At 43.1% G+C, this 23,107-nt stretch overlaps 1 protein-coding gene across 1 annotated transcript in view; it reads left to right on the top strand.

Annotated features, from left to right (window-relative positions):
- Positions 1-22,420, top strand: part of ZRANB1 (zinc finger RANBP2-type containing 1) — a 158,125-nt gene extending 135,705 nt beyond the window's left edge. Inside the window, exons 9-10 of the mRNA XM_069239120.1 lie at positions 3,013-3,242; positions 21,381-22,420. Of these exons, the coding sequence (XP_069095221.1) occupies positions 3,013-3,242; positions 21,381-21,599 (449 nt within the window). The 3' untranslated portion in view covers positions 21,600-22,420. The remainder of the gene's footprint in view (positions 1-3,012; positions 3,243-21,380) is intronic.
- The last annotated feature ends 687 nt before the right edge of the window (positions 22,421-23,107 follow it).

The following is a 23,107-nucleotide window of genomic DNA, read 5'->3' as shown; positions in this document are numbered from 1 at the left end:
ATTCTTGCATTCCAGGTTATAGTGTTATCATTTTTTTTTTTTTTTTTATAATCGTAAAGTATATTGCCCTCTCCTTGAATTTAGGTTGTACCAGAAAACTTAATGGAAGTGAAACCACAAGCAGATTGTATTTGAGAGCAGCAAGACTGAATACACAGGCTGCTTTGGAAGGCCTTTAGACTGAAGGTGGATGAGACATTAGAATAGGGAAAACCAATGGCACCTGTACCGGATTCTTTAGAGAGCTGTTAGAGAGAGAGCATTAGCAAAGTGACAAGGCATATATTTAGTAGAACCTTGTACAGGTTCAGAGGATTTTTGTTAGAGGTTTGATTGAAACTGTTTGAATGGTGCTTTGCATGATGTGATGTTCGAATGAGAGAGGCTGCTGTGGAGAATGGTTAGACTGATGAGATACACGCACTGTGTTATGGAGCAGGCTAAACTCACGGCACCTGCAAAGGGGGGCATTCAAAATAGATTGGACTGGCAATGGTGTAGGGTATTTTGGCAACAGATTAAAATAATAGCAGAGAGATGGGTGCTTTTGGAACAGCTTAAACCAGAGGTCTTCAATCTGGGGGTTGGGACCCCCAAGGGGGCCGTGGAGACCTGGAAAGGGGGTCGCACATTCCCCCAGCTGATCCTTAAAATGCCTCAGCTGAACTTTAATTTGAGTCTCCTGTGCTGTGAAAGCTGCACAGACAGCTAAGGAGACTTTCAGCCCAGGGCTTCTGCTTCCTGAATGAAAAGCAAATGTGCTTTACGAGCTGATCTGCAAATGTAAAGGGTGCTTGGGAGCAGCTTTAAATGATCAAAGTTTTTTGAGGACAAACATTTATTTTTTTGAGGGGTAGTGCGAAGAGTTAACAACTGAGCTGTAAAGTGCATGCTTTTAATTGTAATTGTATTTACACAGCGCTTACTTCACCTGGAGGTGTTGAAGGGACCGCTATTAAAAAAAAAAAAGGTATTGCATATGCTCTGATATTACTTAAATCCACATTTTGGAAGCACAGTTTTATAATAAACCTTTTTGTAGTGGCCTATATTATACTGTTTGCAATGCAAGTATAAAATAATGCCTTTTTATATATTCACAGTGCATTCTGTCACAGGCTGTGACCTCATAGCACTAAAAATACACAAGTCACTATTCTCAACTGTACTAACAAAGATTTAGGGGGTCATTACAACATTGGCGCGTGGCAACCGCCGCCCGCCAAGTTGTAACCGCCGTGCGTCCGCACTCCCGCGGTGCCCATTATGACATCCCGCCGGCCCAACGGGGATATGGGCCGCAACATGGGAGCCGGCTCCAAATGGAGCCGGCAGTGTTGCGGCCGTGCGACGGGTGCAGTTGCACCTGTCGCGCTTTTCACTGTCTGCTATGCAGACAGTGAAAAGTTGCACGGGGCCCTGTCAGGGGGCCCCTGCACTGCCCATGCCAGTGGCATGGGCAGGGCAGGGGCCCCTCAAGGGCCCCATGACTCCCCGTACCGCCAGCCTTTTCCTGGTGGTTCAAACCACCAGGAAAAGGCTGGCAGTAGGGGGACTCGTTATCATCCCCTGGGCAGCTCTGCAAGCAGCGCTTCCCTGGCGGATTATCACCGCCGGGGCAAATGTGGCGGGCAACCGCCGGCCCCGGCGCTACCACCGCGGTCGTAATCCCCTCTGAAGCCACCTCCAGCCTGTTGGCGGTGCTTCAGCCAAAACAGCCCTGGCGGGTTGTAATGAGGGCCTTAGTTCTGTTGCTCTCCGGTTAAACACAGACCTCTGCAGTGCATTAACTAATAGAGATTTCATAATGCACTACAGTGCATTTCCCAATGAGTAACAACTTTATTTTATTTATTTTTCATTTCAGCTGGCTATTATTTTATATGTAGCTACCTGGCGGTGAAAGACTTAAAAAAAAATTAGAGAAGATTTTGGGTTTATTTATGAGAGGCTTGCGCTGCTGGAGCATCACTTTTTTTGATGCTCCAGCATCACAAGCCTCTCAATCGTACCTATGAGCTGACGCAAAGCCACCCTGAGTGGATTGAATGGCCTTGTAGACATGGAGTAAGGCAAGGCAAGGCAGTGCAAGTCGCTGCATTGCCTTAATTTGCGTCAAGGAGGTGTTCCACGGGCGTAGTGGTGGGTGTTCCTATGCAACACAGATGGATTTTGACGCTGCCCCAGATTTAGAAAATCACGTAAACTGAAGCAGTACCAAAACCTTATGTCTCCCCAGAGCACGCATAATGAGGAGAAATGTTTTAATTTCTCCTTGTTTTTTTCACTTTCCATGTGTGCTGCTATCTGCCACACATGTAGAAAGAGGTACAATGCCTTTCTGGATTGTTTTTGTGCAGGAAGGTGCCCCTTCCTGCACAAATACAATCCTGCCTATGTTGGCACTAGGCAGCAATTGTGCGCCAGCGCAGGGGGAAAGGACCGAAATCTACTGTATTTCATAAATATGGTCCATTCCTGCCCTTTTTGTATTGGAGTGTGGCAGTGTAGCAAAAAGACTTGCAGCTCTGCCCCATGTCAATTCCTAATAAATGAGGACCTTTGTATTTAGCCACACCCTTGACCACGCCCCCACACTCACTGATCTTTGATTTTCTAAACACTGTTTAATATTATTTCCTCACAGTAAAAATGATTTGCTGTGTGAAATGGGGATGTTTATTATTGATGATGAGGAGTACCAGGTTCTAGAAATTTTTATCAGGAGGGGGTCCTTACACCTAAAGTTTTTTTTAAGAGGGGGTCCCGGCATCAAAAGGTTTGAAGACCTCTGGCTTAAACTGATGCAGGCGGCGGCTGCTTCTGGGAGAATCTAGATTGGGTGTATCGAGGTGTTATACTGCAATTGCATAGTTTGTCTGCTGCATAAGAGATTAGACACTAGTGGCACTGGTTTGGGGTGCTTTATGCAGTGGTTACTCTTCATCTGTTTGCTGAAAAGAGACTGTGAGGAGGCTGGGTCTGACATTCTGTTTGTGTCCCCTCCTCCAGGAGTCTACCTGCCTTTGTTGTGGGAACAAAGTTTTTGTTGGAAGAGTCCCATCGCCTTGGGCTACACACGGGGGCATTTCTCTGCTCTCGTTGCCATGGAGAACGACGGCTTTGACAATCGAGGTGCTGGTGCTAATTTGAACACAGATGATGATGTGACGATTACATTCTTACCATTGGTAGACAGTGAGAGGAAACTTCTGCACATACACTTCCTCTCAGCTCAGGAGGTGAGTATACTCATCACCAGTGGCTACTTATTTGGAACTGGCGGGGGACTCTTTGTACTGTCCTCTTGAAGTAACGAGATTCATGTTCTGATTCCGACGCCCTTTACCTCCCCCAGTTAGTCTCTCTGAATTGTATGTAGACTGTTTTAGTTGCTTTCCCCCACCAGCGTTATCTACCCTTGCACTGCCCCTGTACTGTACTGTACTGCACAGCACAGAAGTGGTTGTTATTTCTTATTCCGCTGTATCTTCCTTGCTCCTTTTGTCGGTACACCATCTTTCTTTAATAGTGTTATCTTCATCTTTTCAGTCTCCAGAAGGATAGTTCTTAGTTCAGAGGATCGCATGAAAATTGTTATGCACATTGGTGCCTGTTTCCACAAGTCACTTCTTTCATTTTCCAACTATTGATTATCTTGTAGACAAATAACATGACTGGAAACTGCTCCGCAAAGCTGCTAATTTGACGTGCGTAGTCACCACTTCATATTTATTCATGTGTAAAACTGGATCATTACCACTTGCCCTTCCCCTTCCCCCCCACAAGCTTACATCCTTGGCAGGTTCTCTTTTCCATCAATGTGTGTGGGCTGACTGGTGCTTTCTTTATTTCTGATAGTCACAGTGACCTGCAACTTAATTTTCTAGCACTCTTGCACCCAGGAAAGTGAATGCTGCCTAGCATTCACAAAGTTGATAGCTTTAGTGACAGGATCAACTATGCTTTATATAGGAATGAAGTTCAATCTGCAGTAGTGAGAGGGAGCAAGAAAACAATGCAATTGATAGTTATCCAGAGCAGTGTCAGAGTAATTCAAGAGTTACATTTGTTGATATATTTATTCTTCTGTTTGGGAATAGTCATAGGCTGTACTTCCTCAGTCCTATAACATGGAAAGGTTTTTACTCCAGCTTCTTTCTGTTCTGAGTTACTGGCCCGAAGCAGTTCAACATGATTGTGATCATTGGTATTATAGGAACCACAGTTATTTGGCCATAGGCAGTTTTTTCCATTTGTCATAAAAGGCTAACATTACAAATACTGGGTGCTGTCTCTTTTTCTCACCATAACCCTCGGAATATTCACCAATCTACCTCTGGTGCAAGTCTAACAGTTTTAAAGGTTTATTGCTGTCCTTGTTTTGACACCTGTCATATGAGTTCTACCTCAGGACCTTGCCTTGTAATACAGTTTTATGTAGCATCCATGAAGAGTTTAGTTGTTCACAATTAAAAAATATTGATGATCCAGTAAACTTTGTAGCACTTTCTTCATTGCACCAGAAGGACAGACTGGTGGTTGTAGAGGTCCTTCAGTCAACATGCATTGAAATTATTCATTAAATCACAGTGCAGTGCAGGTATGAGGTGTTCAGTGTTATCTACCTGAACACTAGGATCAGTTGCGATGTCAGTCATTACAGTTCACTAATAGAGTATACTGCTAATCTTCTGGTAGATATCCTATTTATTTTGTTCAAGCCCACTGCTCTTGGTGATTAAGGGCTTCTCAAAATTTGCTTTGGGGACACCCTGGGGAATTCTACTGAAGCCCTTTAATGGAGTGGGCAGATGTAGTCCTCCAAATGGACCGAACTGCATTAAAGGTAGTAATTTTTGCGTGTGGATATTTTATTCCTGCAGTTAGGTCCAAGGTTGTTATGATTCATAGAAACATTTTGAGGTCCATGAAACTGGGCATCATGCATTCCCCTCCACTATGCAAGCTGCAGAATAAGGATGTGCAAAGGTTATTTGCCAGATGTTTTGTCTTGTCTCATTTTACTGGTATGTTCAATGACCAGATAGACAATTTTGACACATTAATTTCCAGAGCCCATATATTCAAGCCAAACCACACTTTTTTTAATCGTAAGCATTCCCGAAGGTAGATCTCTTTGGGCCCCCTTTAACATCAAATGCAGGAACCTTGCTTTTTTTAACTAGGGAACATACCCCAAGACTTTTGCTGTCTTGATTGGTGGAGCGGTTTCCGCTCTGCCACCCTGTGCATCCCATTAACTCTCAGAGATGTACAGTTAATTAGGGGCCTGGCATATCTTATCCTGATGGCTCTGATCTGGCCCCTATTTTTTTGCTCCTACAGCTTTCGCAGGAAGATGGTACCTAGTTCCTCCAGAGGACAGAAAACTCTTAATGGGTGGAAACAATAAGATGGGGTTTTATCCACCCTTAAAATTGGTCCACCAGGACACATAGTTCCTATAGAGTTGATCTTTGCAAATCTAGACCTCACCTTAGGCAATCCGGATTCAGTGGCTCCAGTGAAATCCTGGAATAATTCTAAGAAGAAAATCAAAAAAATTAAATTTTGCTGGTAGGCACTGAATAAGTAACTCATCTTGGTCGCTCTGTAAACAATATTGTATCTTTCTCCAAATGCCTTTGAATTGTTGTCCAAATGTAGAACTTGCCTGGTGGTATGAGAAACTTCACACAAAAAAACAAAAAAAAGGAAAAGGTGTCTATTGTTGAACTAGGTTAACAGTGCTCTTGTACTGTATCTCCTCTACATTTTGCCTCTGGCCTACAAGCAGTGGCCAAACTGGGTTCCATTTTCATACTCACCAGTTTTATATAGAAGCCTTTTGAACCTGTTGCTTCTAGTGAGCCTAGTCTACTGTCTTGGTAGACTGCTATACTGTTTGTCATCATTTTGAAACCTATGGTACAACAGTGATGATCTTGGGCGATGTACGTCTCACAACCATACACTATCTTTGGTGATACAGGTCAGTCACAGCTACCCATTTAGAAGTGTTGACCTGATGGATTACTAGCTCTCCCCTCCAGTTCTAGAGAACTCATCATTTTGTTTCTGAGAAGAACGACCAGTCAAAAATGGAGGTTATTTGAATGGTTGACACAAACTTTGTGTCAGGAGCAAGTAGGCCTTGTGTTTTGTTCCTTTTGGGAAACATCGGATCCGACAAGCCTCCAGAAGAAGAGCAGATATTTGTTGAGCTGCTCTTGATTTCCCTGAAGGAAAGAGAAGTCTAGGTACAACGTTCATTTTGCTAGCGATTACCAGAACCAGCCAGGCTATTTCTGACTTATTGCATGCGCTAAGAGGTTTTGTGAATGTTTGTAATGTTATGCCGACAAAAGAGTTATAAGAACTTGTTACCAAGAACCCTAAATATTTTATATTAAATGGAAACATTTTTAATTCCTTATTTTCAACCTGGTAGATTGTGTTGGTCTAAGCGGTGTTCACTGTAATAGATGTGGCAAGGTTGATTATGACAACTGGCCGCTAGTAGAATTGTTGGTGCTCGCATATATTTATTTGAAAAGTGGCCTGTTTATTTTGCACAAAACTGTTAATGTTGCATACTCTGTATACCATTGTCATCTGATACGGCTTGAATGTTGCAAGTTGTTTTTGTTTGAAGATGTCTTTTGAATCCTGAGATACCCTGTGATTCTTCCCTTAGTTGGCACTGACTCCATTGCTTTGATTGTTTTTCTCTGCCATCTGTTTCGGAAGCATACTAGCGTGGCTCCTGAACTCCACGTTTGCTACTCTAGGCCCACCCTGGACCACAAAGACACAGTGAACGGTCTTCCTGGCCTTTGACTTCAGAAAGTCTGTTTGACAACATAGACTCTGGACGCACATCACAGTAGAGTGGCAGGCAGCAGAGGGTTAGCCTGACCTCCTAGGAGGAAACGTACCCCTGCTCCCACCTTTAACTTGCCTCCCCCACCTCAAACCCCCATTCACCCCACCCCAGCCCAGTGATCTTCAACTCTAGCACCTCTGAGCAACGACACCAGGCCTTGAATGAAGTTGATGTCAAGAGCTGAGTCCCAAGAACGCCATCAACTTTCAAGAGGCAGCAAACTAAGGCAGAAGCACCTCCCTACAGGGCAATGAGCTTCTAACCTAGTGCACAAAACACTGGCTCCCACAGGGCCTCTGCAGCCAGTTGGCACAAGGAAAAGCATTGGAGTTGAAAGGGGATTCAATCAAACGCCTAGACCTCTATCAGTGCTCTAGATCTGAAAAACCTTTGCAGCTGAAGTCTTCATTGACTCCTTTGCTTAGTTCTGCACCAGAGACCACATTGGTCCCTGACCATCCTCTTTGACCGACTGGCAGAGACCAATCATGCAAAAGCTTCAGAAGGAACTGGATGAGAGCCAAACATTTAATTTCATCTTCGGAGCTGGCAACAACTGCAGAGCCCTTGCCCAGGAAAAGGAGACTGGCCTTTGAGGACAAGCCTACAACAGGAATGTCTTTGGATCCCATGCCATTGCCTAAAAGCCTTAGAGACACAACCACTAGTCCTACTACCTGCAGTAGCCCATCCTCCACCACCTCACCCCCCATCAGCATCATCCCTACAGACTCTTAAAGTGTCTGTATGGTCTTTTCCAGACACTGGCAGTCCAAACCCATATACCTCACCAGAGGACTATCAGTCCCCCTTCTTCGGACATCCATATAGGATCAATGGGAAGATAATGATGTAGATTACCCCAGGCTTCTACACCTAGAACTGTTCTCAGTCAATACTTCTCTCCCAAATTACGTGGTAGCCTACCTTGAGGTTATCCATAAGGCAACATCATATCACAAGGGAGACATTCACACCATACCTAAAGAAGATGACTTTCTCATTAAGATCTTCTCTAGGTTAGAACACTCTATGCAGTTCCTGCCTATGTTAAGGGGTATGCTCAAGCTTACCACTGATACCTTCAAAGAGCCTGTTAAAACCATGATGATTACGCCCCTATTAAAGTTACATTTGAAATCTTCTCTCTCTCTCAGACCTTTCTTATGTCACGAAAAATGCTCCACTTAACTCCCTGGTTGGCGCATACTGTGCGTAAATGGGCTTCTGTCCAGGCTATAGGGGATGCCTCACCACCTGAAAAGAAGATAGAGGATAGACGCTGCAGGCAAGGGGGTGGCAGTAGGGGCATACATTCACTGGTGCATTGCCATTGCCATTGCCATTTCCATTGACTTCCGTTCGCATTATGATAGAGCATAACAAAAAGAATTGGTGGTCTATTACAGCACCTCCCTCAGCAATTTGAGAATAGGGGGAGGAGATAGTATTGGTCTCTGGTGCCTCCATACAATGTGTCCTTGATATGGCAAATACAGCAGCTAGAGGAGTAAACACCTTCATTATCCTTCAGTCACTCATGACTGTGCATCTCCATCTTTAAGCCAAAGATGCAACAACACTTCATCTATCTATGTTTGATAACAAACACCTCTTCAGAGCTTAGGTAGATGACAAGTTAGAAAACAAAAATAAAAAAGATGCAGAAATAGCGCAATTTGACTGCTCTCCAAATGCTGTCCACTAGGGACTCCTTTAGTTGGCAGCAGTATAGAGGGGTAGTCGAGGCCACCTCTCCTGAAGAGCCCCTGTCCTATCAAAGGCTGCAGCAGTCCTTCCACCAACAGGGAGGCAGGAGTTACACACAAGGGCCTTATTAGGGTAACAACTCCAACAAGGGCATAGGTAGAGGAACTCCCACCAAAGGGGCCTCTGCCTGAAAACAGTGGCTTGTCACCTGTCAGGGGCTGATTGCAAGAGTTCCTTCCACTGTGGAAGGAAATCAACACCAGGTTGGGAGGGGCGGGTGGGGTGCTTAATCAAGCTCCTCAACAAATGCATCTTCTTGGAAAATGTCCATATGGCAGTCCTACAGGATGTTATGCCACTGATACAGCAAGGGAACTTCATGATGACTCTAGATATGAATGACGCATAATCCCCCATTTATCCCATTAACTGGCTGTACTTCTGTTTCACGTTAAATGGTCAACCCTACCTGTTCAAGGTGCTGCCCTTTGGGATAACCACAGCCTCAGGGGTGCTCACAAAATCCCTATTAGCCATAATCTCCCCCCTCAGAAGAAGGGACATACATGTTCAGGGACATACCTATCTAGATTGCCTAATCAAAACTGCAGACACCAGTATCTAGAATGTACTAAAGCTGCTGCCTCCCTGCTTCACATGTTGAGATTTACAATAAATGCTACCAAGTCTCACTTTCAGTCCTTGCAAATTCAACCATTTATAGGGACATTTCTCACTGGCACAGCATATGCCAAACCTCAGAGAATGCTACCCTTCCAGGAACTACTGCTTCTTTTTCAGCCAATCTGTTGCCATGCAGCCAGAACAGTGATGCACCTCTTAAGAATTCTGGCTTCCTGTTTTGCCTTAGTTCCGCAGGTTTGACTGTGCATGTGACGATTTCAGGAATGCCTCTCAGCACAATGGTAACAAGCAAAGGGTCACCTACAGGATCTAGTGATGGTAACGCCCAACACTTTTTTGAAATTGTGGGTCAGCAACAGTCTTCTCTAGGGCAGGCTCTTCATGGATCCCCCATTCCACACGTAATAATCACCATGGATACATCATTCATTGGCTGGGGTGCACATCTGCGAATCATGACAGTTCAGGATCTTTGGTCACCCTAGAAGCAGATGTTCCACATTAGTTACGTGGAATAATTGCCGTTCATCTAACCCTCAAAGCTTTCTTTCAGAACATTTAGTGCTACATAGTTTTCATACAAACAGATAAAAAGACCTCCATATACCATGTGCAGAAACTCATGACAGCTCTCTGCAGTAGTGCGGAGAACGTGGCATTGTGTGAGTCACCGTCACATTAACCTCCTCACAGAATACTTGCCTGGGGTCGAGGATAACTTTGCAGACCTGCTCAGCAGGATGCTACAACCAGTCCACAAGTGGAAACTCCACCTGCAAGTGCTTCTACTGTACTTCAGTCTTTTTTCTTTAACTAGACACTGTAGCAGAGAGGCCCCTTTACACCTTAGTTGTAAAGGAAGTTTTAATGTAGCATTTTGATAGGACCAAGCCTTTTGTTTAAATAAAACTCAGGAACTTTTTGTAACTTTTTCGAAAACTTGTAAAGACCACCCAGTATCAACATCTGGCATAGCTAGATGGATGGTTAAGTGTATCCAGTTACATGGTCAACTCCACACACCTTTACAAAGCATTAGTGTGTGGATATTCTGGCTATTAAGAGGCCAACGTTGATCAGACAGTTTCAAGAACTTTATTCAAGACATCTGCATCATACACAGACTAGCCTCCTCCTTCAGGAGCACTGCTTTAGTATCTATGCAGAGCATGTTTATCTACAGCCATACATGGTACAAACTGAAAGTGTTAATTACTATTTAAGTATCTGTTCCTAGCTTGTAGTGTTATAGAATCACATGGGTCTATCCTCCTCCCCTGAATCAGTGTCTTGTTACAGATCATTTATTAATAAAATCTACCTTTTCATACACCATTTGAATTGCCATCATCTGCTCACCCTCTGTGTAATAAACAATCTAACAGTGGAGTCAGTACCTATGCACATTGCCAACGAAATGAGGGATTTAAAGGGTACATTTTGTGACTCAAAGACGTCTTCGAACAAAAACAACTTTCAAAGACTGAGCCCACCATTGGATTACAGGATTATGCAGATCATGTAAACCTACACCACTGCAAGCTGCAAACAGATGCTTACAGGGTAAGTAACATTTATCTTTCTTTTAATTGCTAAAGCTGGATTGGCCAGGACAAATGCAGTGAAAAGTAATTAACATACCTGCCTTGTGACCATTCTCAGACAATGTTTATTATTACCCCTATGAGGTTAGCTACCTTGTCTCCGTTTTACTGTTAACAACTGTTCAAAACCTTCTTTACGAGAATGAACTAATGATATTTTGAATTTACTAGAAGCTATTTTGCCTTCAACTTATCATACATTTTCCACTGCCTTTCTAGCATGGATAAATGTATACCTGAAACAAATACATCATGATGGAGAGAATCGGTTTGAGAGGTTTCTGTAGAATTGTTAGATTTGATCATTTTTATTGAATACGCCGATGGGTTGATGGGGATAAGTACGCAGTTGAATGTTTGGCCTGGTTGGAAACATGATGAATGCTTCCTGCTTGTTGGGTATGATCATGCCTGTATACTAATGTGGTTGTTCAGCTTTTTCTTTATCTTTTACAACAGCGGTGTGAAACCATTTTTTTTAAATCTTATTTTTTGAGCAGTAAGTGGGTATGGCCAGTGGTACCGCCTTGTTATTTATCTCTGCAGCTGAAGATTCCCTGATGCTATAATTTGTTGGGTGACCTTTTAGAGTCCTGGAATACTAGCTATGCACAGCCTACTGCCTGTAGTAAAGTGTAGCTTATAGTGAATAAGTCAGCTAGTCTACTTCATCATATGGTTGGCAGCCCTCCTGGTCTTTAAGCTGTAACAGGTCATTGTGATGGATGCTTCTATCCCAAGGTGCCATACTGAATCCAAAACCAGTGGTCCTGCATGCTGATATGTGGTGCTATGTGAGACTGCGCCAACTTCATTCTACTCGGAGCATGACTAGCGGAGCCCTGTATAAACGCCATCCATGCACTGATGTCAGTTCCTTTCTTTCCGCATCTTGAGATGTCAATCTGGAACTCTGCTTCTCCTTTCTTCATTCCTTGAAGAGAATTTCTCTTAATCTTCTAGTGTCTAAGGAAAGATATTACCCCTAAGATTACAGGGTTTAAAACTGTCTTTTTAGTCACATCAGCGTGTCACTTTGTAGTGAATCAGAGTTTGTTTTAATGGGATACAGGAGTTAGCTTAGCCTTTGGCTTGCAGCCTAGTACCCCCGTCACCTAGTGACTTTTACTCTACGTAGCTTGCTCTGTTTTAGCGCATTTATTTAATGAAATCTTTGAAGATGGCTGTCTTGTTTTTAGTTAGGCCCATGTCTTAGTTTGCGTTATCAGTGCCACCGCGCTAAGGCGTCAATATCAAGCGACAAAGATTAACTGTAGGTTTTCACATTAGGTACTTTCCCCCTTCACGCTTTCGAGGGTATTGTTTATATAAATTATCGTCCTAAACATGTCTTATCTATTGTTTGGGAACAGATCTACGTCAGGGGTCTAAGCAGATCTGTATAAATACTCCTCACTTAAACAGATAGACAGAGGGATTCGGACCAGTTGCTATTGATACTGCACGTCGCCTTGACGCTTACCCAGTCTTCGAGTCCCTATGGAGTCTGAGCTAGAGACCTAATTCCAAGGTAACGAGGGTTGGGGGTCTCTTCTCATGGACATGGCATTGGCAGATTAGGTTTAACATACCTGGCTCTCTCTTAGATAGAGGTTAGGCTCATTATGCTAGGGGGATAGGATATATCTCATACTTTGTCATTACATGTTATTGCAAGATGGTGGGGGTCTTTATATTAATGACTCCTGTCTTTACCATTTTTTTTCTTGTACTGTTCATTATCCTAATCATTGAAGCCCATGAAACTCATGGCAGTTTTGCTAAATAAAACCTATTGAAACTTTACTGCATCTTCCTCATTGCCTGTGTTTGATTGAGACATGTAATTCATGTGAGAAAGGGGTAATCTCTGTTTAACCACAGCACTCCTGAGATATCGCACTCTTGAGTCAATGCATGAAGGCTTAGGTTAGAGGTTAGGCTCATTATGCTAGGGTATTAGGACATATTTCACATCTCATGTCATTACATGTTATTGCAGGATGGTGGGGATCTTTGTACTAATGACTCTTGTCTTTACCATTCTGTTCCTTGCACTGTTCATTATCCTAATTATTGCAGCCCAGGCAACTTATTGCAGTTTTGCTGAATAAAACCTATTGAAACTTTACTGCATCTTTACTGCCTGGTTTTGATTGAGACATGTTGTTCATGTGAGAAAGGGGTCATCTCTGTTTAACCAGGACACTCCCTGAGATGTCACACTCTTGAGTCCATGCATAAAGGCTGCCACAATCACCTTTTAATGTTTAGGTTTTTAGTGAGGTGCTGCTTGTGAGCCGGGAGGGCTGGGACGACAGTTGCGACTTGTTGTAGGACTGGCATAGTCGCCTAGAAACACAAGGACTGTCTTTCATAAACCAGCAGTCTTGTCTAGAGCAAAAGTCAAACTACAACAACTTGAGTGGGCTTCAGGCCCTTTGTGGCTAGCCGCTTTGTACCACCTTTTATCCATACAAACTAGTGCTAAGAGCTCTGATGATTGTTCAATTGGCCAAGCCTGTCTCCACCATTTCTGACAAGAAATTCAATATTAAAACCACATCTGCCCCCGCAGTATCAAAACCATGTCCCAGGCCACCAGTGTGGCCACGTATGCCAAGCTGAGATGTCACATCAAACACTACCACTAGAGGTCCAGCTGCCTTTTGAATAAACATAGAAGGTGGTAATCCAGACGGGAAGCAAAGACATCTGTCTGGCACAGACACTATCTCTCTGTTAGCATGTGAAGCCACTCTGGATCTAGTTTTCAGGCACAGGAATCCTGTAGTCTTGAATCAAATGTAGTTTTCCTGGAAGAGTCTGTGCGGTCAAGTTGATTCTGTTATTCTGACAGTTGTACTGGAATTCCTTGGTTAATTCTGAAGGAGCCTTGGATTTCTTCCCTCCTAGTTTGTTAAGTATATTGGACCATTGCTACATTGGCTGTGATCGGGAGAATGGAGCAGGAAACCTTCTTTGCTACCAGACTCCTCGCTGCAAATTAACCCGCCATTGGCTCCAGGCAGTTTGTGTAGTATCTTTTCTTATTCTGACCATGGTCTTTCTGTAGTAATATCCCCACAGCAAACTATCTAACCAGAACAACTTATATTCCACTCTAAAGCAAGATCTGGTGCCAGGACAAAGATTGTTCTGCCATTCCATGTTACGATGTTGTTTAACCACCATTGTAGCTCCGTCTTTGCCTCCAACATGAATTACGTCCTCCATGTATGTTAGCCCTCTCCAGAGGTGCATGACTTGCAGCCTTTGCAATGCCCTGTAATGAAAGGGCCCTGAGAATTTCACCTGTATTTAGGCTAGTAGCCTCCACTATCCTGTCTAGCTGTCTGCAGGACAGGTCTTCAGCTCCCTTCTTATTAAAGCCACCTTCATCTGAGGCAGCCTCAGCATTTGATAAATCAAATTGACCACAAACCCTGAAGAGACCGTGTCATTCTCAAGTGGTTTTTCAAACTCCAGGGGTCCTTGTGCATCAGTAATAGCTAATTAAGGTACACTATTAGCCTGATACCTCTGAATCATAGCCATTCAGTGGGTGGTTTTGCACCTTGCGAAAGCAACAAGGAGTGGAGAAAAAGACAAACTCTATACTTGTTGCCTCCTACTGAATTGGAGGAATCTCCTCAGTAGTGGAAATTGGAATGATAAGTTGTGTCCTTTGTGTCCAGCCTCACCAACCAATCATTCAGTAAAAGAATGTCCTTGAGAGTATGCTTGCCTGCCACTTTGGTATGGTGTTATAACATCTGTTGTTGGGTACCTTCAAATTTATTACTGGCTGATGTCAGTTGTCCTTTCCCCAAGAAAGAGGTTGCTTAGCAAACCCCCAAGGATGAGAGACACTGTCGTTATCTAGTTTATTTTTTATTTTTTAAAAGGGACCCTCTACTTCTTGATCTACTGTCAATCCATCCAACTGTGAGAAGGTGAGATTACGGGACCAGGTTGTTTGATGTGGAATTCTATAGAACTCTCTGTGAAAACAGAACTGAAGCATCTCATATTACCTCCTTCCATTTCTTTGGAAACCGTTACAAATCTACCCCAGCCCCCCACCCATGCCAACTACAGTTTGTTGGAAAGCAGTATTACTTAAAGGTGGATCCACCATCCACCTGCTGTGGTGCTTGGAGTGCTCCCCCTGTGCGGAAGAACCCCAGAACTTCCATTGACCTTGCCACTGTAAGGATCATCTTGTCTGACACCTGTAGGAGGTTGGGGTATATGGGTGGCTGGTTGAGCGCACCCTGCCTCTAACAGTACCCCCAACAATCTTCTGGCCAATTACCCTATAAATGGTTTGTTATTCCTTATGTATAGAGGAGAAAGTTTCTACAAACTTGCTCATCTCATTTACGTGAAGGAGTGCCTGAATAGCCACCCCCCTCTACCACTGCTTCTGTGGTGGGCAGTTCTCCTACATTAGGGTTAATTTTGATCAGTAGTGATCTCCTGCTCTCAGTAAACAGCGTCCAATATGCATCCCCCAAAAAGCAGAACTATTCTTGGTGGAGAAGCTGTCACATGAGATGATTCACTTTCCCTAGATTCTTTTGCAGTATATCAATTTTTTGAAAGAGGCCTCAACACATCAAAGTAATAGTCCTGGCAGCATTTTCCTGAGTGATCTATTCCCTTTTTGTGTCCTTTATTAAATTTACTTATGAATGTGGTCATCTTGATGTTTCTTTCGGGTGTCTAGGCCACCTTCCCTGCTAAGGACAATCTCAAGCATGCTACCTTTAATCTTGTGCTGACCTTTGTCCATTCGATTTCAAATGTGGCTGCCACATACTAGGCTAACTTAATTGCAGGGCCCAAATCTGCAGAACACAGCTGATTGATATCTGGGTCAAGCCCAGAGGCTCTCTGACCTTTATTGAGATGCCTGTACTTGCTTTCTCCAGCTGCCAGGACCTGGTTCCTCCCCAGTCTCCTGGTCCTACTTCTCAGTCTTCCCCCCTGCATCAAGATCTTCCAAAACAGTTTGTGCTGCTAAGAGCCGCATGCCCCCATGGGACCCAACCCATTCCTGTGCCCCATAGGACCGCAGTAGTGAGACTGATTGTGCAGCTTGCATACCTCTCCCCTACTGGCCAGTCTGTGCAGCCAACCGGGGCTGTTCAAGTTGTATTATTCATTTGGCTTGAACTTTTTGCCCCCTTCTGCCTCCGCTTAATCACTTCATCATTTCGGAAGACATTCTCCATATGAAGCATTGTGCTTTGTTAGCTTTTGAAATATTGAGTTTTGGTGGCTTTCAGATGTTAATATTTTTAGCTTCAAGAATGTGCTTTTGTAAATGGGCCTTGAGGTGAACATCTAATGCCCCTTCTACCTGTGTTTTTGTTCCCTGCCCCCCTTCATTTAGAGGTGGGGAAATGCTAAAGTTCAGATGGTGTACTTCCAGTCTGCAACACTTTTTGGGTGGGCCAGCTGCTGTAGAACTACCCATTAAGGGTGGTAATTTAGGCAGGTTTTTAGTGCCAGAGACTGGTTTCTAGGTGATCCTCTGGAATAAAAAAAATGCAATTCTCTGTACATGCATAGAGAACTCCAAGTGGGCCTGAGGCGTTGATTTCACATTTTTCATCAACTGCAGCTTTTGAGGCATCTGTGCATGGAACAGTCCTTCCTTCGGCAGTGAGGGGCTGGTTGACTGGCGTAGAGCAATTTCACTGAAGGTGCTTCTGTCAAGTTGGCAAAAGCACTTCAAGCTAAAATCCCCAGTGTGGAAGTTTACATTTTACATTAATCACCACTGCTGGATGGCAGCAGTCCCATAGGTATTTAAATGAGACACTTTGCTCTTTTGTTCTACAAATTGTGACCTATGTTATGTCTAGGATGCATGTGTGGGTGGTCACCCTACTCCCTCCTAGCGCACAGGGCCTTTGCTGGTGTGCACATACAGAGAAACACTTTCCAAGCTTTTTAACTTATTAGCTCTAAATGAAGCTTTCTTTTTGTGCAAGCAACAAAGGATCTTGCTGTTCTAGTACCAGTCTGCTTCTCAGCTGCTGGTGTGAAGTGCATTGTTAAGTAGATGATGCACTAAACGGCTTTAGAAGTCCTTTCAAACCATTTCAGCGACACAGCCAGTTGTACATCTCCCGTTTACTTTCTTTTTTAGTTTAACAGTTTTTTCCCAGAGTTTGTGTAGTTTTTCCTGCAACATTTTAGTTTTGAATAGTGCTAGTGCCATCAATTACCTTTGACCCCACATGCCAGTCTGCAGGCACGGCTTCGTGGCTCTCATTAGGAACAAGCATTTTCATTGCAATTGGTCCCGCATTTGCGAGAGTTGGAGCTATTGGCATTGTAAATGCATAATTGGACATTTCTTGCCACATATATTGGCCAACCCTGCCTCATATTTTGGTCTTTTCCTGCCACATAATTCTGCTGGCCCTGCATATAACTAAAGCACTTCCATTTGCCTTCTTCCTCTGTCTACAGCAAAAAAAAAAAAGTTTCCACTTAGCATCCTAATTTAAATCTGTTAGGCTAATTCCAGTAGAATACCACTTTTACCACCCACCATCTGAGTTGCTGGCTGGCTAACGCAATCCCCCCCCCCCCCAAAATAAGACACAAGACCGCCACGGAGGAGTAATGAGAGAAATCAGAGGGGAACAAACTAGGAGACACCCAGACATATCAAGAGTGTTAAACAGCTGTTATGTTGGCCTGAATCATGCTCATAATTGCAATGAGGAGAGATTAACAAAACACATACAATCATTATGTACACCCAATAAAAACCTTTATCAGAAATAAACTTTTGGTATTAAACTGTAATGCTCAGAACAGCCCCTAGAGGGGCACCACAACAAAAATAGCATTTGCAAGAAACGTCATATGACCCTACAGTCAGCCCCTGGAGGACATACACACATGAAAACAGAATGGCAAAAAGGCTTGCAGTGTAGCCATATATGTAGCCACTAAAGGGCGTAGTGCCTTACATATTTTCATGCTTAGCAGGCCTACTGCAATACTATTACAAACCAGGCCCTTAAAACACAAACTACTTCCATCTGTAAAGCAAAAGTTCCAGCCATGAGAGAGCTTTAAAAGACACTGAGTGGTGGGTGGGGTGGTTATTTTGGGGACCTAGAAATGACCTTGACAGAAAGAGTTTGTCATGCTGAATGGTTTGGTGGTGGTACCATTGGCCTCGGACAACCAAAGGCTGAGTTGTGGGCAATATTGTTTTGTCAAAGGAATGCCCTGCAAAACCTTACGGGCGAGGTTGTAGTATAGGCTCTCAGTAAATATTGTAGTATAGGCTCTCCCACTGTGCTGGGAGAGCTGTGTTAAAGATAGCTGTGTTTTTTCTATTGAAAAGGCTGAAGTTTGTATATTTTTCAACTGCTAAACCTGGGAAGAATTTAGGAATGGAGTTGCAAATGTAAATGACTCCTATTCAGTAACAATGTGATGTAACTGGTGTTTATGCAAAGTGCTCCATTACCTCAAAACAGGTTTGCGCTATATGAAACTTCATATTGCCATGGCTGCCATGCAGCACATAGCGGTGAGCCAAAAGGAAAAAAAAAGCAGTGCGGACACACAAGTATAAGGATGATCTTGCAATAATACATGTAACGGGGTCAGTCTGCAAGGTGAGACAAACGTAAAGCGTTTACCTAGGAAATCAAGGGAATTTTGAAAGGCAGGCCCAGGAACGAATGAAAGTAATGGCCATGGTTAAAGCCCACAGAATAGATTACAACATGTCGAGAAGCGGCGCTTGCACGCTGCTTTGCTCAACCTAAAAAACTGTTAGTCCTCCGTGGAAAGGCGCGTGACTTCTAATATGAAATACTTTTTTTCTTTTTGCCATTCAATCAATTATTTTTCAACCTCTTGGCCAGCGTTTAAACCTGAGTATGTACCCAAATGGTGGGAAAGAGAGAGTGTGCGTATAGAATGTGTTATTTTGCAATTTTGCAAACCTCCATTTACTACAAGGTAAGCCCACAACCTGGAAATAACAAACAGCAGGGCTAGCCGACCTATTTACATTTGATATTGGACAAGTGTGCAGGAGTGAGTGGATTACAAAGGTTTTATAGTGTTTCTGCTGCAGCTGCCATGTTGATATTAAAGACTATGCAGTGCATACTAAAAAAATCGAATGTCTTTGGTGCTAACAATTGATGCTACCATCACCAAACTCGGGGCACTCATTTCAGCTCCCTGAGGACAAAACGCTTTGTCAACCGGACACCTTAAAACCTTTGAGTAAGTGTTTAAGAGCATATCGCTGCAGGAGGTATGTTAACTTTTGGGGCTATCTTCTGTTGTGACAGCACTAAACTTATCTGACCCTGGAAATGAGAGTACAAGCCACCTTTCACCTGTCAGGTCATGACCTAGGTTTCACCCTTGTTCCATGATCCCCAGGGGCTTGCATTGAAAGGCAGTTGAATGCTTACACACTATGAGATAGTAAATACCCAGAGTTTACCAAAGTACACTATGCCAACAGTCCCAGTCTATTGGCACTGATAATCAACTAGAGAAAGTGTTCTCCCTGAACAAGGAACCATAAAAACAAGTAAGGCAGGGGCCGGCTGCTGATCAGAAGTCTCACCACTCGCTGTGCATAGGCACCACAATTACCTGCACAGGTCCATGAAAATGAGTTCACTCCTAGCAATAGATATTAAACCCTGCACACCAAACCATACGCCTTGTTCTCTGCATGCAGTGCTCTTTTCTCTACATGAGCCCTGTGCTATTTTGGGACTTTTGCTCCCTTTCTCAGGCTGCCCTAAAGAAACATCCTTTCTCCAAATCAATGTTTCTCACAACATGAACCATTGGAGCTGGCCCAAGGTTGGGGTATCCACAACCTGGGGGAAAGAAGAATGAAATTTCAGCACCTGGCTGTCATCATCTGCAACTGGAACAATTGGGGACAAAGGACAGCCTTGACCTATAAAACTTCCTCATCCTAAAAAAACAAACTGTCTATCTTCTTCCTGCCATCCACCGAATATTCGTGCTCAGATAGACTAACATGCATCTCCTTGTTAAATGACGTTTTTAAGGTAGCCTGGTATCTGCCTCCTTACTTCAGTTTACTGATCTCCTCCCGCCAGCTACAATGAAATGCACTACCAGTGCCCACAAAGTTATTTGCGCCTCCATTCCATACCATGCTGAACCAGAGGCATCCAAATGCTTTACTTTTGTACTTGGGTAAAACATCTGTGGGGCACATTTAAAAGGTAAACATCCAAAGACCTAATTCCAACATTTACAGAATCTCCTTTCGGTGTTTGTATTATTTAACACTGCTTTTATCATGAGGGTATAGAATCATTTTTGCTTAAAGTGCTTGAAACCTCCCCATATATGCTTACAGGTCTTACTTTAAACTTTGAATCCCAGAGCTAATCCGCTGTCCATAAGTGAAGCCAGTCGATAGGATTAGCCTACCTACGGACTAATTGTTCGCCTGATTTTACGGCCTATCAAAATTTCTTAATATTGCACTATTACACATGCAAATAATGTTTCTTTGTACAGTTTTGCATCGGTTGGAGTGCATGTATCTCACAAGTCTACTCTTTCTAAAACCCTGCATACAAATTTTTACCTTCAGTTAAAACTTCTGCCTGTCATATTTTTTTCCCTTTGAGTGACTCTTTCCTTGCCTTTCATTCTCTGCATGCCTCCTCTCTGAGTAGAGCCTACTCCAAGTCATGTGCAGGTTTATTATAATCTCCATTACAGTTATGCAAATTGCACACACTTGAGCTCAAAGATCGCAACCTGATTTTCTTTGAATGTTAGACTGTGCAGCCTAGCAATACCTGAGCTCCTCTTGCTCATCTAGTAATCCCACCAACAATCTGCTGAGCTCACATACCCTCCGCTAATGATTATACCTACCTGATACTAACTGGAATCCACATCTAAGACACTGTAGTGGACATGAAGATGGTGAATAGTCTTCTTGAAAAACTAGACTCTGTACTAACAATAACGGATAACTACTGGATTAACAATTTACATTCAGTTTCCGATTAGTGTGTTGCTTGGTGTAGGGCGAGCAAGTGCCATATAAAAGTAATTGCAAAAATGCTACCAAAGCGATCAGAAGTACACATCTGGAAATATTAACTAGTGACTCATAGCAAAGGGGGGGGGGGGGGGGGATACATGAATGAACTCGATCAAGTAAGGTCTAGGTTTTAGCTGTAGGTCCATCAATAGAGCAGACAGCATGGGGCATATAGCTGTACTCATAACTGACGGTAGCAGCTTCAGAATGAATGTTTCAGTGTAGGCGATATGTTATGTGATACTTGTCACAGAATAAGGTTGGCACTGTCTTACTAACTGCGCTGTTCAGCTGTTGTTGTATTTAATTTTGGGGCAGTGCTTCGAACCTCATACCGTCTCACCCATCCCGTCTCTAAGCTGTGCGATTTTCAGTTTGTGTTTTTTTTTCTTTTTTTTTTACTTTTTGTTTTATCTGGTAGATCGGCAGTGAAGAACAGCAAGAGAAGCTGCTGCGGGAATGGTTAGACTGCTGCGTCACAGAAGGAGGGGTCCTGGTATCGATGCAGAAAAGCTCTCGTCGACGCAATCACCCCCTTGTTACACAAATGGTGGAGAAGTGGCTGGACCGCTATAGACAGATCCGCCCTTGCACCTCACTATCGGACGGGGAGGAAGATGAGGACGACGATGACGAGTGAATGGAATGGGTGAGGGAATGGCCGTGTAGAGCTGAATGGGGATCGTTCATAGGCAGGGCCTTGTGGGAGCCCAACGCCGTAGAAAGATCATACCAAGGACTCTCCTGACCAGGACACTGTGGGATGCTCAACCCATGTCCATCCAGGGAACAGCGCGCGAACTGGCCAACTGTTTGTAAAAAGCTAATTTTATTATTGAGACAGGTTTTTTCCTTTTCCATTGTACATCTGTCCATAAATATAACGCATGTGGCTGTGTAAAAAGTTGTGTTATATGAAAACAAAGTATACCAGCATCTTAAAATTATTGAGAAAGAGAGAACCAAATTCATATTTTTGGGCACTTCAAAAAGCACACGCTCTTTGTTCCTGGAAGATTCACGAACATTATACTGTGAGCTTGGAAATCTGTCACTTTTTTAATTTTTCTGACACGATTCCTGAGGTTCCTGTAATGTTCCTCGTTTGAGTGCCCGGAGCAGGGGTTTGTGGTTGATTGATTTTTTTTTTTTGGTTTGTTTGTTTGTTTGTTTTGTTTGCACAGACTAGCTGAAAGTTACAAGTATGAACAGGTTTATTTTATTAATATTTTACTCCCAGTTGTGCCCAGTATAATAAAATGAAATCTTTAAGGAACGAATACCACTTGCAGAGTATAAATATGTTAATTGTAGTGCATATGACGACACTGCCATTTCTGAAATAACTTTTGTTGTCTCATCTGAGCTTTCTCGTTGACTACTTTTACTTTGTCTGATAAACCTAAAAAATACAGCCAAAAGAGAAGTTCTTACTTAAGGCAGTAATAAACTAGAAATGTATTTCAGTGTCAGGTGTGTTGTAAATGGCAGGTTGGTTGTTGAGCAGCTCGTTCACTGCTTCCTTTTTGTTTTTTTTTTAAGTGCTCACTAGAATGTTCCAAAAAATGATCAGGTGAATGAAATGGTAAGCAAGTGTCACTGTAGTCAGTCTTTAGTATCTTTTGCCTTGGTATTTTGAGTACGAGCCAGAAAGACATTGACACCAGGAATTATGTTTTTAGTATCATGATGTGCATTATCTTTGTTTTTCACTATTGTTAGGCCTTATTTCTAGGAGTTAAAGCTTTTTAACACTAGATATTGATGTATTTAGCTTATTAAATAGTGCATTTTCCTGTAGGGAATTTTCTTTTAAAACCCCACAATGTTGGCTCATCTTCTGCGGTTAACTCCCTTCAACACTTTTTGTTTTTAACAGAGCACTGAGGAGCCCAGTGTAAATTTGGGGCAGCCACAACCGAAAGCATAACTTTAGCATTGTGGGTTCCAAGGTTGCCATCTTCATCACCAGCCGTTGGCCCTCACGTCTTCTCTTTTGCACCCCTTTTCAACTTACAGTTGATTGTTAGCTTTACTTTACTAGTATACCATTCTCTCAATCCCTCACTGCTACGTGGTAGAGAAATATAAAAAATATATTGTTGGTGCCAAAGGACATTGAAGGTTTCCAGATTTATAAAACGTCCC

Source organism: Pleurodeles waltl, chromosome 6 (assembly GCF_031143425.1).
Source record: "Pleurodeles waltl isolate 20211129_DDA chromosome 6, aPleWal1.hap1.20221129, whole genome shotgun sequence".
NCBI lineage: Eukaryota > Metazoa > Chordata > Amphibia > Caudata > Salamandridae > Pleurodeles > Pleurodeles waltl.
This window is presented reverse-complemented; position numbering and strand designations above follow the sequence as displayed.